At 38.0% G+C, this 16,418-nt stretch overlaps 1 protein-coding gene across 13 annotated transcripts in view; it reads right to left on the bottom strand.

Moving 5' to 3' along the window:
- The window catches only part of MEF2C (myocyte enhancer factor 2C), a 128,094-nt gene that overhangs the window by 19,009 nt on the left and 92,667 nt on the right, over window positions 1–16,418 (bottom strand). For 12 of the 13 annotated variants that reach the window (XM_075137773.1, XM_075137771.1, XM_075137772.1 and 9 more), the window contains 2 exons: window positions 9,814–10,000; window positions 8,638–8,685 (listed from right to left, as the gene is read on the bottom strand). In XM_075137773.1, the coding sequence (XP_074993874.1) occupies window positions 8,638–8,685; window positions 9,814–10,000 (235 nt within the window). The remainder of the gene's footprint in view (window positions 1–8,637; window positions 8,686–9,813; window positions 10,001–16,418) is intronic. The other variant, XM_075137774.1, reaches the window with a different exon arrangement.

Here is a 16,418-nt window from a genome sequence, read left to right as displayed (position 1 = left end):
AGGGGCTGACATCCTGGCCTATGCCCATCCCCATGGAGGTGCCTGATGCCTGGGGCTGGGTCTGCCCCGGCTGCCCCCTCACCTGCCCTGCTCCCTGGCCGGGGCAGTGGGATGGGTCCTGGCTGAGAAGCCCTGCCCTGCTACCCCCAGGAAGCCCCCGTTGTTCCTGGTTGCCAGCTGCCCCCAGCCCCCAGGGTGTCCTGGCAGCATGTTCCTCATCATGAAAGAATCAAAACCCAACTCTTCCTCTTCAAATCTTCGTGTCGAGTACTGACAGCTACCTTAATGAACTGTTTACGTGGATGAAGTAGTCAAAATTATTTCTAACCCTTGGGCTAGTGCCATATAAAATTTGGAACCTCCTTACAATCTGTTCTATGAGGAGTATTTGCAGGTGCACACAACTATTGCTGAAAAAGGGCATGTGTATCCCATACTGCAGCAACTGGGCTCAGGTTTCCTCCAGGACAGAGACGATGCTTCTCAGGCAGAAGCTGAAAGTGAAGAAGTGGCTTTTTGGCCACTTGACAATGCGGAACACATTGCAAAACACATTTCTGGAAATCTAAGGACATGCCATCAATCTAGGAGGCTAGAAATCTGAGATGCTTTTTCAGCCAAATGGAGAAATAGATGAGTTTATTTAGATGTAGAATGAAAGACTATGAGAACAGAAACCTGACCTGTGTATCACAGACCATTACACTTCATGCAAATACCTTACTGCTGAGTCAAGTGCATAACTAAGTACACGGCAAACTAACCTGATCACCAACACTGCGGTTATGTTTTGTTGCTATAATAAGATCCGTATTTAAATGTTTCTAAAGTAGTTCTTGCACTAAGTATTCTCCCACTTTAGTCTAGGAGTTCACACCTTAATAAAATAAATGTAAAGGTGGCACCTGACTGTCTACAGAATTAGCCTGTGGCGACCCACATAAGGAACTATGAGCCACCCTTCAAAACATTTCTTATTTCAGTTGGGCTTCCTAAGCTGCAGGCAGATATTTCAGCACATCTCTGGATTCCCTCCTTGCAGCCTTTGGAATAGGGGTGTATCACATCGGCAGTGAAGGTCTGTTGCAAATTATACACTGAGAGAAGGGGGAGTGCTCTTCCTTCTTCAAGGATGATCATCCTTATTCCTCCCTTTTTTGTTCAGCAAAGAAAGGGAGCAATAGATGACGTAGGTCCTGCTGGTGTTTTTTTAATTTTGCAGTACAGTTACTATTGTCAATATGCTTATACCATTATATTATCTGATCATAGCATCTTACTATTTGCTTTTATAATTCTTTAATGGCACCTCATTTCAGGAACCTCAGAGCTTTAATGCAGAAACACTATCTTTCCTGTATCTTTACTTCTGATTGTATTGACTCATTTATTTCCACTTCCACAGCACTATTTTGTTCTAACATGGTTAATTACCAATAGCTATGCTCCTCTCAAACCCCATATATCTCAAGTTACCTTGTTTGGCTTGAAGTTTCACCTAATCAGCACAGTAACTAAGTTGTAATTATTGAGAAAAATAACTTAAGAAATTACACAGTGGTCTTCAGTTTTGTGCTTTATGAATATTACACTTCTGTAGTTCAAACACGTGGGCACTGATGCACGATGAGCATCAGAACCATATTCCTGTGTGTTACAAGTTTTTAAGGTCCAAACAAAACATCAGGGATCAGACAGTCTCTTAAAAGTGGCTTACCATGGTAAAACAGCTGCCCTGCCCCTGCCACGGGTGCTGTAGCTAGGAATGCAGTTATCTTCCACACTAAGGTTTAGTCTATGAGGAGAGGTCAACATCAAAAACTGAGGGTGGTTTTCAGTGGTGCTTATCTGAAACTTAGCTTGCATAACAGCTTTTCCGAAAATCTTGCAGTAAGTGGCACAAGCCTGATCTCTTAACACGTGCAGGATGCACAAACCGTACCTGGGACCGCACCTATCTGAGATACCCCCCTCTCCAAAATATGTTTTCAGGACTTAGTGGATCTTTTGTGATTATAAGTTAATTCTTATTTCAGTAAAGCAATTAAATAATGCATTTTAAGAGCATATATCTTCCTTCATTTTGTATGCTAGCTGAAAAGATGCTCCATTCTAGTCCTGTTTACGCAAAAACCAAACAGTATTTTTTCTTTTTTTATATGAGCTGTTCTAGAGTCAGAAGAAAGGAAAAAACCCTGACTTATGTCAGAGGGAAAACTACATTACTGAAAATGTAATGTTTTCTGAAGATATATAGGAAAAAGATATGAGCCTGGGAAAGGTAGAAGACTTACTTCTCCTCCTGACTGCCTGAGTGAGAGCCTTTGACAAATCATCTGCTTTTAACAAATTATTTGCTGATGACAAATAATTTCCTTTTTTGGGTGTTTGAAATAAATTATAATTTGGGGGAAAAATGCTTTTTTAACAAAAAATATTTCCAGACAAGAAGTAATGCCAATTATAAACTGAACACATTATTTGAAAATGTACTTTCTTGCTTCCCCAAAGAAATTTTAGAAATAACTGTTAACATTTTTTTTTTCATAAACATGTAGCTAAAGTTATATCGTTGATTTTTGTTAAATGCACAATTATTGAAAAATGAAGAATGCATATTTTAATATTCAATGTCAGGAAAGTTTCAGGACTACGTATATTAAACACAAATGATATATACTTATATTTTTAACTTAGCAATGTTATTAGAATAGATATACACAGGAAAGTGTTTTGCACATAGATAATGCTACTTAGATTTGTTTTGAAATTTAAGCAGTTGCACAGTAAAGATCAGTAACTAAGCCATCCCTGTCTCCTCTAGCTTTTATTTCTGGGAGACTGTTCCAACTGTTATCAAAGGAAAAGTCAGCTTGCAAGAGATTTGGAAAACAAATGGACTCTATGGATTGAATATCTTAATTGGGGAATCATGTTAAAAGTTAAAGGGCAGGGGTCACATTAACTTAATACTGCCAGGAGCTTCCACGTGTGGCTGCAGTCCCAGCTTCAAGAGGTTAAATGCATTTCTTGCTTTCTTTCTCAGAGCAAAGTCATTGCTGCATTCCAGATCCAGGAGGCATCAACTATCTCTTTCAGGACTCAGGACAGGCATGAAATCCAGATGTTTGCTGATTTGCAATGCCTTCTTATATTTTCGGAATTTGAACAAGAATACGGATTGCAGTGTGCAACAGAAGACAGTGTGGTGTCTTAATGAGCAAGAATGCACAGACAAAAAAACCAATGAAATCCCTGTCTCACTGAAGTAAAGCATAAAATTCCCACAGACTTCACTAGGATAAGGATTTTATCTAAAGAATCCAAATTATTCTTGAGGAACATTTGAAACTGCTTGTCATAAAGGAAAAGAAGTCAATCACGCCTGTCTTTAAAATCCCACTTACAAAGAACCACAGTTTGTATGACTCACTTAATTGTTCATTACATGTGAACTTAGGGCTTTCTCCCTTTCAATCCTTTCAAGCTGTCTTTTTATAAATACAAATATTGAGACACTGCTGATTAGAGAGATGATGAGACAGAGCATAACTAAATAAGTTACTAAGTCACCACTAACACAACTGATGGAAACCTAATAAAGGCCAAATTTTCACAGATTTTCATTGAGGTCTACTCAGAATGAGCTTGCACAGATCTCTTCATTGGTAAGAGGTCACGTGAGTTTGCTGAAAATACACGCATCCAACCTTTGCATGACACCCATTGCAAGATTTTTTTGATTTCTACACGGACAGCAGCATTTACCCTTTCAAACTTATTCTCAAAGTTTCACTGATGTAATTTCTACTTGTATGTAAAGAGTCCGAATAAGCTGCATAAAACAGATCAGTTGCTTAGGGCAGAAATAGGATTTAATTTTGGAAAGGCCTGTGTTGCCTGCCTACACAGATATGAAATTCAGCTACTGTTAGATAGACGATTTCCTTCATACTATGTATTAGAGTTGTCAAGCAAGTTGTAGTGTTCTTCCTGCTTTATCACAAATCTCCTACCTGTAAGTACTTCCCTTAAAACACTGAAAAAAAAAGTATATATCTTCCTTATATGGAGGAAAGTTTGGAAAAGGAACACTTAATGGCATAATATGAGTGGAAAAAGAGAAAAGAAAAGGAGAGCTGTTGTGTTTTTCATTTCTTATCCCCCTCCATGGTTTTAAGCCAACCTGCCAATTTATGATTTCTTATTGTTTGGATTTGGCACTATTGCATCACAAACTCTGTTATGAATGACTGCATGTTCTTTCTTTTGGACTGTAAACTTCCTTGGACAGGAACTATTGTTTACTATACTTTTGTACCGCATCTTGCCCAATCTTTGGATCAGAGGTCTGTGGGCGACTGCACTCATCGAGTAATAAGGGAAGGGCAATGACTTATCATGCTCTCCCTGGCAAACCCAGTCGTAACAGGTTGCCCATAAACTGTGGCTTGGGAATCATTATTCTAAGCTCACTTGTTTATTTAATGTATTCCACACTTGAAGCCTAAGAATTATCTTCTCTTGTCTATGCCAAGCATGATTTCTGGGCACAATGGAAAACATTTATGTAACATTTTAATTTTTTAATTTTTTATTTTTAGTATTAGTTTGCTTATTTATATTTACAGTTTCAAAAGACACTAATGCAACTAGGTGCCTTTGAAATCCTTCTTATTTTTGGTACTGCTTGTAGGCTTATTTGAGCAGATTGCTTCTTTTTAGTAAATCACTCTTTTTTGAGAAGATACAATCCAGATTGCCTCTACCCTGAGCGCTTATAAATTAAAAAACCCCTTTCTATTACATATATTCCCATGTGGCTTGAAATACTAGTAGAATATATAATACACTCACCCACAGTCAGCACATGACCAAGAAAAGAAAAAGGAGCAGGAAAGCACTAGCAAATTATGATATTGGCTGGCAGATCCAGGACCTCAGCCCTCAGAAGATGAGAAGGCAACTGTTAGCTTGTGGTTAATTTCCAGAAGGAAATGACTAGCTGCTGATTTATAGGTAAATACGGGATTCAGTTATTAAAAAGACATGGGATGCATTTTTCAAAATGATCTTTTCAGTTTCTAATGATTTTAAAGAACAGGTTTAAAGGTAGTTTGAGGATGCTTGATTTAAAAAGAACAAGTACTTAGCCCCTCTGACAGCATTTGTAGAGTCCCAAGTACTTTTGAATAACTTGCTCCTTTAGTTTAATATTAATGTTAAGATGGAGGCAGTACAAAAATCAAATAGTGAAATAAACAAATTACAGGAAGTGAATAAACAACTAAAGCAAGTATATTTTTTATTATACCCGTCCTGGATTTAAAACTTGAGATTGAATTTTTCCTTCGATTTTATTATTTATAGTAGTTCAAAATGTAAGGAAATTCTGTTGATTTAGATGGTCTTATTCCATTCAAAAGAAAACTTAATTATAAAATACAAAATGTCATAATTGGAAAACCATACAACAAATGAAAAATATAACTCAATCTAAAAATATAACTCAGTCTGAAAATCAAAAGTTTGAAGTACAGATGCAAAGAAAGGCGTCCCCAATACTGTTGTATTTTGAGCCACTGAATAAAACATGAGTTCAGATTATTTACAGTACTAAAACTTCATAGACATTATTTATTTCTGGTCAAGTTACTGTTAAGTGGTTTTATTAAAGGCTATGGTCCCTAAAAATTAAAAGAACTTACACAGTCTATTATGTAAACAGGTAACATGTCACTTAGTCTTCCTGTTAGTTATGGGGTAAGCTAGAATGGTTTTAGACCATACTGATTTGTTCTCTCTTTCAATCAAAAGCCTGTGGTTTGAGATAATAGTGCCAAAGACGTTCCTGTATTTATAATTTAGCAACTATACTAAATGTGAAGTTCACTCCAATTTTGTTGGCAGTTGCTACTATCACATGATAGAAACTATTCAATCAGTGTTTGGCTAAGAACAAATTTACTTTAACAAACCTGAGATAACCTTGGTTTAACTTAAAAATACCACCGATGGTATTTAGTTGTGTAGGGTAATAAGGAAATAGTCAGCTTTTTTAAGTTCTATTTATGTCTTGGGTTGACTCCCACGGTAAATTGTGGATGATTTCAGGGTTATTAGTTGAAATAATCCAAACCAACAAAATAACATACTTCTTAAAACACAGGCTTAACTAATCTTTTTCCATCTCTGATATTGCAGTTATAATGTAATTTGTTATAATGTAATTTGTTAAAGTAGTGCAGAAACTGAGGCCTGGTGTTAGCAATCAAAACTAGTTTCATTTTATAATGGCAGAAATGAAACTCTTTAGACTCTTCTTCTTGGAGTATGTTATTTTGAATATATGCTATTTTTGGACACTGCAGAAAAATGCAAATTCATAATGTTCTAATTTGGCCAGAAATATGAACCCCAACAGATTAAACCATGTGATCATGCTACCAGCTTCTAAGATGCCAAATAGAAAAAAACACAGAGGTCTCTGTTTCTTGTGAGGAATGATGAACAAAGAGAACTTTTGATGTTTATTCTTCTGCACCCTAAAGAAAGAGGGTCCAAAATAGTGCCATTGTGGAATAATGCAAGTAAGACAGTGGATGCAACCTTATGGTGACCTTTTCATCTTTCTTCGGCCCTGTATCAAATTCTTCCTACTGCTCTGCATTTAAGAGATTTAGAAAACACTTCTTTAATGGTGTTTAAAGCTCTTATTGCCAGATAAAGAACAAAGACTATTCATACGATTAAATATTTATGATGCATTCCTAGCAATGCCCCTCATATATACGCCCCTCAAATCAATTGCCTGCTCCAAAGTTACATTGCTTGAGAGCTTAATGCATAACACTGCGCCCAGGAAATACAAATTCTTAATCTGTGAGTAAATAATCAAACTATTCCTCTTCCTATGCTTATATATGCTTTTAATATATTTCTAGGAAAAAGTATGTATTTAGAAAGGATATAACTTTTCAACTGGCATATTGATATACAGATTTTATTAAGCACAAGGATTATTAAGCCAAATGCATGTGTAGAGGAACTTTTATTTTTGTATGTGCGCCTTTTAAAAGAAAGCATTGCCTTCTTTACTAATTGCTTCCCAGCGTCGTTTAAAGGAACAGGGAAACCAGTAGGGAGACAATGATATTTCTTAATAAGCCGGTAGAGGGAGCCCCTTAATAGGGCAATCAATTTCCTACCCGAGCCCCTCCGTGCCGTTCCTGAAGTTTCTACTATACATGAGGTTAAAGTGAGCCGAAATGCGAACATCGCCAGAATGAATCTTTCTTTAGCTGTGTTTCGCAGGCTAACAAAAGATAATTAACAAATCTGTAATTTTCTATCATGCCTTCTTTTTTTGAGAACAAAGGAGACTAATAGCTAAGTTCCCATGGCCTGCCTTCCCTCCTCCTAAATTAATACAAAATGACCCCTCAAAGCTTCAGCATGCGTTTAAAGTGGCTTTCTGATACAATGCTGTGCAGTTTCAATTTTACTACAAATGCATCACACAAACATCTGTGACTCATCTATGCGTGAAGATAAAAGGGGGGTGGTCTAACGCAGGCTGGGAAGAGCCAAAAAAGAAAAGATCACTATATCCAGAATTTCTTGATAAGTAATTTTATGAGACAACGTCAAAATCGGCATATATATCAGCCTTGGTTTATAGTGCACAAAATGGATCTCCCAACTATTTTTCCATACAGTTCTTTCTGAGAGCGGTTAATCCAGTAAAATTGGATGTGCTCCACGTTTTACTGCTCATCTTATATTCTTCGAACATATGTGTTTACTTCTGCTTCTCAAACTGAAACAGTAATCTTGCCATTGTCTTTTGTAATCCGTATTTGTAATAATGCAACATTGCTGACATTGCTAACAAACCACTGAGTTTACTGGGCAAAGGGGACTACTCTGACAACATTGCTTTGATAACACGGACCTTAGCAGGTACAGTTCTCATGAGTTCTATGGGAGCACGACTTAAGGGGCTAATCTTTTTCTCTACATGGGTATTTTGAAAATCCTTTCCCTGTTGTGTACCAAAGCACTTAAGTAAATACATAAAACTAAGCTTAAGATAATTACTGATTATTTAAGTAAATGCTAACAGATTTTGCTGACTAGCAATGGTCTTAAAGCAGAGGCTTGAAATCAAATCCGTGCTCAGTAGATAGAAGTCTAATGAAAGACTCTATATCGAAATCTTTACTCAAGCTTAAATTCATAAAACAAAGCCCCAGTTTCACTAAAGTCAATAGAAAAACTCCCTGTGACTTAAAAAGGATCAGGGTTTCTGACACTGGCTTCAGCAGGAGTTTTGCCTGAACAGACCTATGCAATGGACCTGAAAGTTTTTATGGAAAGGCTAATGTGAAGGAAAACAGACATTTGTATTCGTGGAATTTGTTGAGGTGCAAGATTTTTGACATTGCTGAAAATAAGCCTCTTCTACTAATAAGAGAAGCACAAATATCAACTCCCCACCCCGCAGCTGGGGGAAATAAACCGATGCCGATCACTTTCTAATATCCCACCTCCAGTATGGAGCTATTTTAGGACTCAGCCTTTGAAGGAAGTCCTTTGTTCACTTAGAAAAATAAATATAAATTCTTTTCTCTTTACCTGCACTGGTGCCTGCACCGGTTGTGAGGTCCCCACCCATCAGGCCACCTAGGGGGTTGAAATGAAATACTACAAATGAGCACGATAAATTATAACAGGCAAACATTCAAAACATTTTCTCTAACTTCAAACGGCCTGCTCCAGTACCCACCACTGTTTTCCTCTGACTTCAACAGGCATCCGATCAGACCCATAGTCATAAAATTGTAATGTTTAATGTTACCCATACAAGGTATTTGTCTTTCAAGGACAAACAAAATATGTAGTACACAACATTTCATTATTTTATATTCATATTTCCACAGCATATGAAAAATAAATTATATTTGAAAGTTATGTATAGTAGTCCTTCATTTGAAAACTATCTTTAATTCAGTATTAGTCAGAAAAGCAAAGGCTTCCACATAGCATTGGGAGGAAGAGACTGAAAGTTCCTATCGAGAACGTAACTCAGAAGCTATAACATATATTTACACAGCTTTTAATTTTAATTTCCTCAGCCTTTCATAGACATTCACTCCAAGGATTTTTAAAACTTCTCTTTGCACTTGGGGACCTCAAATGGTTCTTTGAACCTGGGGTACTTAAGGATCTTGATGTTGCTTCAGCCAGACAGATTGAAGGAATTTAATCCCCATTTATCCTATTCAGAGGTGAGCCCTCATCATCACCAGCATAAAGCACAGCCTCTTGCTATACAAGGAACTCAAGTACAGAGCTAAACTAACATTTACCCAGCAAGGAACCTGTTGGCGTAAATAATAATAAATTCTGCGTTTAGCCTCTAGACTAATGACTTAAGTAACGAGTGTCCTATTTTACTTGCTTCAACTTGTTTGTGTTGGCTACATTTTCTCCCCTGCCCCCTTAAGCTTTATGGTATAGTGAGTTCTTGCATGAATTAAGTAGACAAGCTACCTTTTTATGAAACAGCAAATTGTCTGCCCTTTTATTCTTTATTGATTTCCTTTAATCTTAGTCAATATTCAGCTTTTTCTAGAACTTTTTTTTTTTTTCTAAATTGCGAATAGAAACCCCTTTGGCTCTTCTTTTGATTTTTCAATACAGCAATTTTGGACAAACGGTTATGACCGGTAAAAACTGTTTAAAGTGACCTAAGGCACACAAGCATCTGATAAAAGAGTATTTAAAGGGATCGGACTGAACAGAGCCTACCTGTGTTACCTGCACTTGGAGGCCGATGTGTCACGCCAGGAGACATGCTATTTCTTTGCAAAGAAGGATGAGCCAGCGGCAAAAGGTTGGGGTTTCCCAGCGAGCTGACTGGGTTACTGTATACCAAACTGTTGTGGTTGGACACTGGGATAGAAACTGGCATCTCAAAGTTTGGTGGTGGAACAGCCTGTACAAGCAAAAAAGGGAAACAAAGACAAGAATAGTACAGAAACACAACAGCCTTCAAGTACAGTTACTCTATATTTAGTTCAAATATTTTGTAGTTGGTGGTTAAAATATTTATGCTCGTCCCCCTCCCCCAAGAGTCAAGAGAAGAGTTTCAAAAGAGTTACCAAGGCTTTTAAATATGATCATAAATCATGAGTCCATCGTCCTTTAATGCAGCTTGCACACTTACTTTGTAAGAACTGGAAAGATTTTTTCTCTTTTTTTTGTTTAAAACAAAACCCTGCTTTATGAGGCTTAATTTTCTTTTTCTTTCATTCCATGAAGTCGTAATTGTTCATTTGTGATATCTTAATCTAGTGTCACAGATGACTGCAAGATCAAAGGTACATGATTATGATGACTTCATTGCATGGAGAAAAATTAGGAGGTGTGGAATGCAAAAGGGAAAGCTTTAATTTCAGCGTATGTTGCTTTAGCAACCAGAATGATCCCAAATCATGTTAAAGGCACCAACACAGTAAATTACTTTTTCTGAAGTTTCTATCTTAGCTTGGAGGGGCTAAAAAGAAACAAAATTCTACTCATGGACAGGTAGCAAATGCAAAAACTTTAGATGCACATCAGTCTTTGGGTTCTTTGTGGGTTTTTTGGGGTTTTTTTTGCCTTTTTTTTGGGGGGGGGAGGGGTGATGTTGTTTGATGATGTCTTTTTAATATACTGTTTTTGTACTGTACAGGGTCCTATCCTGAGCAACTCTCCTTTGCAAGAATCTCTTTCAAAAAAGAACCAAATTATGGACCACTCTGACAGAGGGTGCGAGGAGATGCAGTACCTGATTTTCATTATGCTCTTAGAACGCCCAGCTCAGATTTTTTATTGGTTGGTTGGTGCATTCATTAGTTGGGGTTTTCTTGGGTGGCAGTTGCCTGAATTTCTGTAAAATTTATGACTCTGGTGGCATTCAAATATGTTAGAACGCCATATTTAATTTACCTGATTTTAAAATAATTAATTTCTTGTCTTTGTGAATGGAAAGAAAACTTTTTCAGAATTACCTGACAGCATTTTAAATATTCAAATACCTGAATGCAAACGAAGTACCCCTTAATTTGCCATTTAAAAATCTTATAAGCTTCAAGAGTCTAAACTAATCAAAAAATTCTTTAAACCAGCCTTGTAACATCTTCAGAGGGAGGAAATCACAGTTTTTAATTTTGTTCTTGGCAGCTGATAGTACTGGTAAGTATTCAAGGACCTGGAGGGAGTATGTTGAGAGCCAGACATATAATCTGCTGTGTCAGGCAACAGAGGTGCCCTGACCTTGTGCCACCCACGTCTCTTCTCTGGCTGGCCAGAGCTGTTGGCTGCACCCTGCGTATTATAGCGCTGGCTGTCAAATTACGGTTATCCCTTTAGGGTTTTTTTTGTGCTTTCCCCTTTCTAGGGGCAGACATAATTTTGCTCTAAGTATAGAGGAATCGTTTTGCTTAACCACTGAAACACAGAGCAAGATTTTAGTTCAGGGTATGATGTGAAGGATACATTACACAAATGCCTTGGGACTTATTTCAAGGTGTTAATTTAGCTCTGAAACCCTCTACGTAGTCTGTGGCCTCGGTTTGTGAGAGATGGCCATAGCATAATGGCTGAGAGCAGGTAGGGCACTTGAGCAGATGGACCTGCTGGCATTGCTCCCCAGCCAGGGCCGCATGCTGGGACTCGCTTCCCTTTGCCGAGAAGCTGAAGTGCACCCCAAGGGTCCTATTCTCCATAGAGTTGATTGGTTTAAGTAGAAGTGGGAAGGGGAGGAGAGGTGTCTTGGGAATCCATGTGTTTAGTGGGTAAGGAGAAAAACTACATGTGCTGCTAGGTCTATGTAGGGATCCTGAAACATACTAATGTTTGTGTCTCAGAAGTAGAAAAAAAAGAATAAATGACTACGTGATGAAAAATGTAATTGCTGAAGTAAGTTCCTTATTTTTTTCAGGAGCAACCTTTTTTTGCCTGCAGATGTTTTTACAGTTGAAGTCCAGCTCACTACCTGCATGTGTGGCTTGTCTTTCAATGGAAAATTTACAAAGTATGTAGCACAAGGAGCACCAGTATATGTCATGACTGAGGTCTAGGCTCCTTGGAAATAGGTTCATATAGCATAACCTGAAACATTTTGTCGGCCTGAAGGTATGCTTTGAGCAAGACATTCTCTTCATTGGCCTCAGAAGGACCCAAGAGGTTCCCAAATCCCATGTAAGACAGAAGAGCATGGCTGCTTCTGGAACTCAAAGCCGCCTGCTGCTGCTGGTTTCTGCCTTTTCAAAAGGTTTTAGCCAGTGAATTCACATGAGGATGGATGTCTTAGCTCCACCTCCAGCCTGATGTGAGACATGAATAAGTCAACATGGAGCCTCTTGTTATTGCAACGTTCAGGGCTGTGGTGGAGATCTCTCTGCCTGGTGGCTTCGAGCACATGATCCTCCCTGCTTGAGTGTCAGCCCATATCAGATTGAGTGTCACCCACTGGGGAGCACTTTGCACGGTGTCTTCTTCATCTCTGTCATGAGATCCGTGAAATCTGCCCTCTAAGCCTGGGTGGACACCTGACGACACCAATATCGTCTCTATTTTCTCAACTTATTTTCCTAATCCCAACATCTGTTGAGCTATCTAAACTAAAACACAGGTTCAAACGCAAATCTGAAGGTCTTGCCAATCCTCAGGAGGCTCATCTACTTTCATGATTATGCTCTGTATTTCTCCCACGTACAAACCAAACCCTTCAAGGGCTGCAGTCGTCTTTTTCTACATTAGTACAGCACAAAAGAGCTCCAGTCTTGGTTGCTCTTGCGCCTGCCAGTCTCACTAGTCATCACTGAAGCATACAAACATTGCTGAAACAGATACTTAGCTTTCCTTTTGTCATTTAAAAAATATTTTTTTAAACTAGTTAAGCAAATAATTAATTAATTTCTGTAGTAATGGTTTCATTTTCACCATTTTACCTACTGTCTATTTATGGAGTACTTCATAGGCAATTTTATCAGGGCGAAGTCAGTTTACTCTCTGCTTTGCAGCACAATACTCACTATATCTGGAATATAGTAGTTTTTATTTCTTCTCCTCAGTTGTCAAAGATTAGAGAGAGAAGTTTATCTGGATAAGCACCAGTATTAAACAGTAAGTCTCTAGCAACAGTTTTGTGTGGTTGCTCAAATTTTGTTAGAGTCTTGTATGTCCTCCACCAAGAACTGCAGCCTACTGCAGATTCCCTAGTCATTCTTGGTGGTCAGTCACGGGGCATATCTATTCCAGCTAGGCCTGATGGACATTAAAGCTTATGATGCACTTGCGTAATATCTATATTAGTAAATTAAACTTGCCTAGGAACTGAGGCCATCTGAGGCCACAGAGCAGTCCATGTCCATACTATTAAGCTTTCTCAAGTTCAAAAACATCATGACTACATATAAACTGACAATTGGGAATTGTTCCTGGCCTGGCTAACTACCAAAAAGAGCTAAGAAATTGTCTGGGAGAGCGTTATTTGGCCAGTGCCAAAAGCATGCCAGGGACCGTACAAACGATTCAGGGCAGAGATAAGCACCTCCCGCTGCCTTGGTACGTTCTTTGCCATTTGCTAATTTACAAACATAGGCGTAGCCTTATTCTAACGTGTATGCAGCTTGCCATATTTTGCTTTTTTTTATTTCCTCTGTCTTTTCTCCTTTGGACACAATTGCCAAAGAGGGCAGATGGCGCACCTGAGATGAAACCGCCAGTGTACAGCACACGCTGTGTTAGATGTGCGCTCCACAAGCTGTGGTATGTTGTGCAAAGCAAAGTGTTGGGGACTCAAAACCCTTGGAAATTAATGGACCAAACATTCTGTGTTAAATATTGTTTTTATCCTTCCCATGTTCAACCAAGCCTTCATTTATTTAGAGACAGAGATACTTATAGCTCCCTTCTAGTGGACTATTTCTGTCTCCTCTGCTTTCATCACTCTTATGAAAACTACAAATAAATGTCTAATTATTATCAGATGTTTTAGAACAATATAAATACTTATCCCCAGAAAATTATCTGAGGAAACATTATTGGCCTTAGCTGTTAGGAGCAAAAGCCAATTTTGTTTTCATTTGGCAGCAGCTTTATTCTGCTACAAGACCAGGCACAGGCATTGCATTGTTTTATATATTTTGTAAGTAGTGATTTAATGACTTGACTTGGTGACTTTTTGTTCAATTTTGCTTTCTTCCCCCCAATTTTCTTGGCTATCTTTGATGACCGCAAGTAAATGAATATAGCTTCCCTGACTTCCCTGAAGTTATACTGATTTGTATAGTTAAGGTTATTATCGTATATAATATATTATATATATATATATCAAAAAGATATTATATTTACAAATTTCCACTATGTGCGAGCTTTGAGCTCCATCTTGCCCATTACACCTTGGCTTATGCCAAGAGAAGGAGCTCCTGTTGCATTAGGGGAGAACACCTGCTGATTCTTCCTTTTGTGGTAAGCAGCTTGAAGGAGCACACAGACCTTGAGCTCTGCGTGTGAAGTATTCAAAGGAGGGATATCCTGTCTTACATGAAAAGAAACGCTTACATTTTGCAGTTCTGTATCTCTGAAGCATCTCTGAAGTAATTTCACAAAAAGATAATACATTGTACCTTGTAACATCGCTGCAAGGTAGGAAGTTACATTATACCCAAAATACAGCTCAGGAAACCAAGTTAATCACCAAGTTAATAGCTGAAGTACGACTATATTTGATGTCAAAAGGTCAAACTTCATGAAAGCAATCAGAGGGAAAGTCCATTCATGTTTGGGAGGACAAAAGTGATGTACCATGTTTAGATTAAATGTGTTGTTTCTAATTCCTAGAACTTTCCTAGTTTTACAGCAAAGACGATTTTCCCAAATGCTTATGGAGGTAAAGAAAGTGACAGGACTCACTACCACAGGAATGAGTTTTTTTCCAAGTTTTTTTTCATGTCTTAAGATTTCAAATGGTTATGACATGTGCTGCTTTGTTGGAACAAAAACAGGTAGCGTGAGAGAAAGAGAGGATCGGAAGGACCATCCCAAACACAACTTTTAAGGTGGAAAAGTAGCTTGGTTAAATACTATTTGATTGAAAATTCCGTCACTTTGAGTTGAACAAGCCAAAGGTCATCCTTGAAAGAGGAAGGGAACAGCAATTGGTAAGATTTTGACGTGAAAAAGGGTTAAGCATTTCAACCTATAACAGTCACCCTAAATGTTGCAGTCATCGTTTGTCAAACTGAGTTCCATCCTGAAAAACCAAATTCATGGTTACAGCTTTAGAGCTTTTTTTCCTGAAAAAAACAGCTATGCAAAAGAAGCAAATAAAAAGGGAGGTAAAAGAAGATGGAATATATATATATTTCTCCCTGATATTTTACATACATGTTGGGCATCCTTAACCAGCCTTTCCAAATACTAATTTATCAAATTTGGTGCCATTCTGGTCTCTGGGAAAATCTTTATTATTTACTTTTTTTTGCAAAAATATGTTTGCCATGATGTGAGAACAACTTCAAATTTTAATTAATTTGAGTGAAAATCTTTCTGCTGAGAATTAATGGAAAGAATGCTTACACTGCATGAGACAGAATCTGAGCATCCTTAAAAGGTATCCTCAGCTTAGGTATCAGATTTTGCACGCACAATTGACTAGCACTACAGAAGAGACTTTGCTCATTCTGGGTATACAGACATCCTTTTTGGCAGCTAACCATAAAACCTACATGTGGGAATGAGGAATGAACACATCCAAATGATCTGTTTTAGAAGCAAGCAGTTACCTATGCAAATTCAGATGCTTCTTTGGACTTGGGCAAATCTTTGGTTTGCTACTTTCTCTTCCACACACATTTCGAAGAAGGGCCAAATATAACCTCCAAACCTCCACATTCTTTTTGTCGGCTTTACAAATGTAATATTAAACGTATGACAAAGTATTCTTCCCTTGTACGTCTTGTGCAAACAAAATAGCACATGCAGAGTTATTTCTCTTAGATATCTGGCAAGGCATATGACTGATGGTTAGAAATTTTGACTTGGTTAACACAAAATTTAGCTCATGTTAAAGCATTAAAGAAATGCTGATGAGGTCAAAGCAAATTCTCTGATAAAGCTGTAAAATCACCCCAACACACAAACATGTCTGAATCCTACCATTAGGCTCTCATGCAGTCTGTTTCTCTGCAGCGAGCAAGTAGCTGTAACCCTTCAGTGCTGCAACTGAGTTTAGCAGAGGCACTTGAGAACTGAAGTGACATGCACAGAACGCACTAATTACTATATGTAAAGGAATTTCAGTTCTATATCGTTTTTTTCTATATCACCACAGAAAGTATTCTGTGGGTTTGTTAGCCTGTCCA

Source organism: Calonectris borealis, chromosome Z, assembly GCF_964195595.1.
Source record: "Calonectris borealis chromosome Z, bCalBor7.hap1.2, whole genome shotgun sequence".
Lineage (NCBI taxonomy): Eukaryota > Metazoa > Chordata > Aves > Procellariiformes > Procellariidae > Calonectris > Calonectris borealis.
This window is presented reverse-complemented; position numbering and strand designations above follow the sequence as displayed.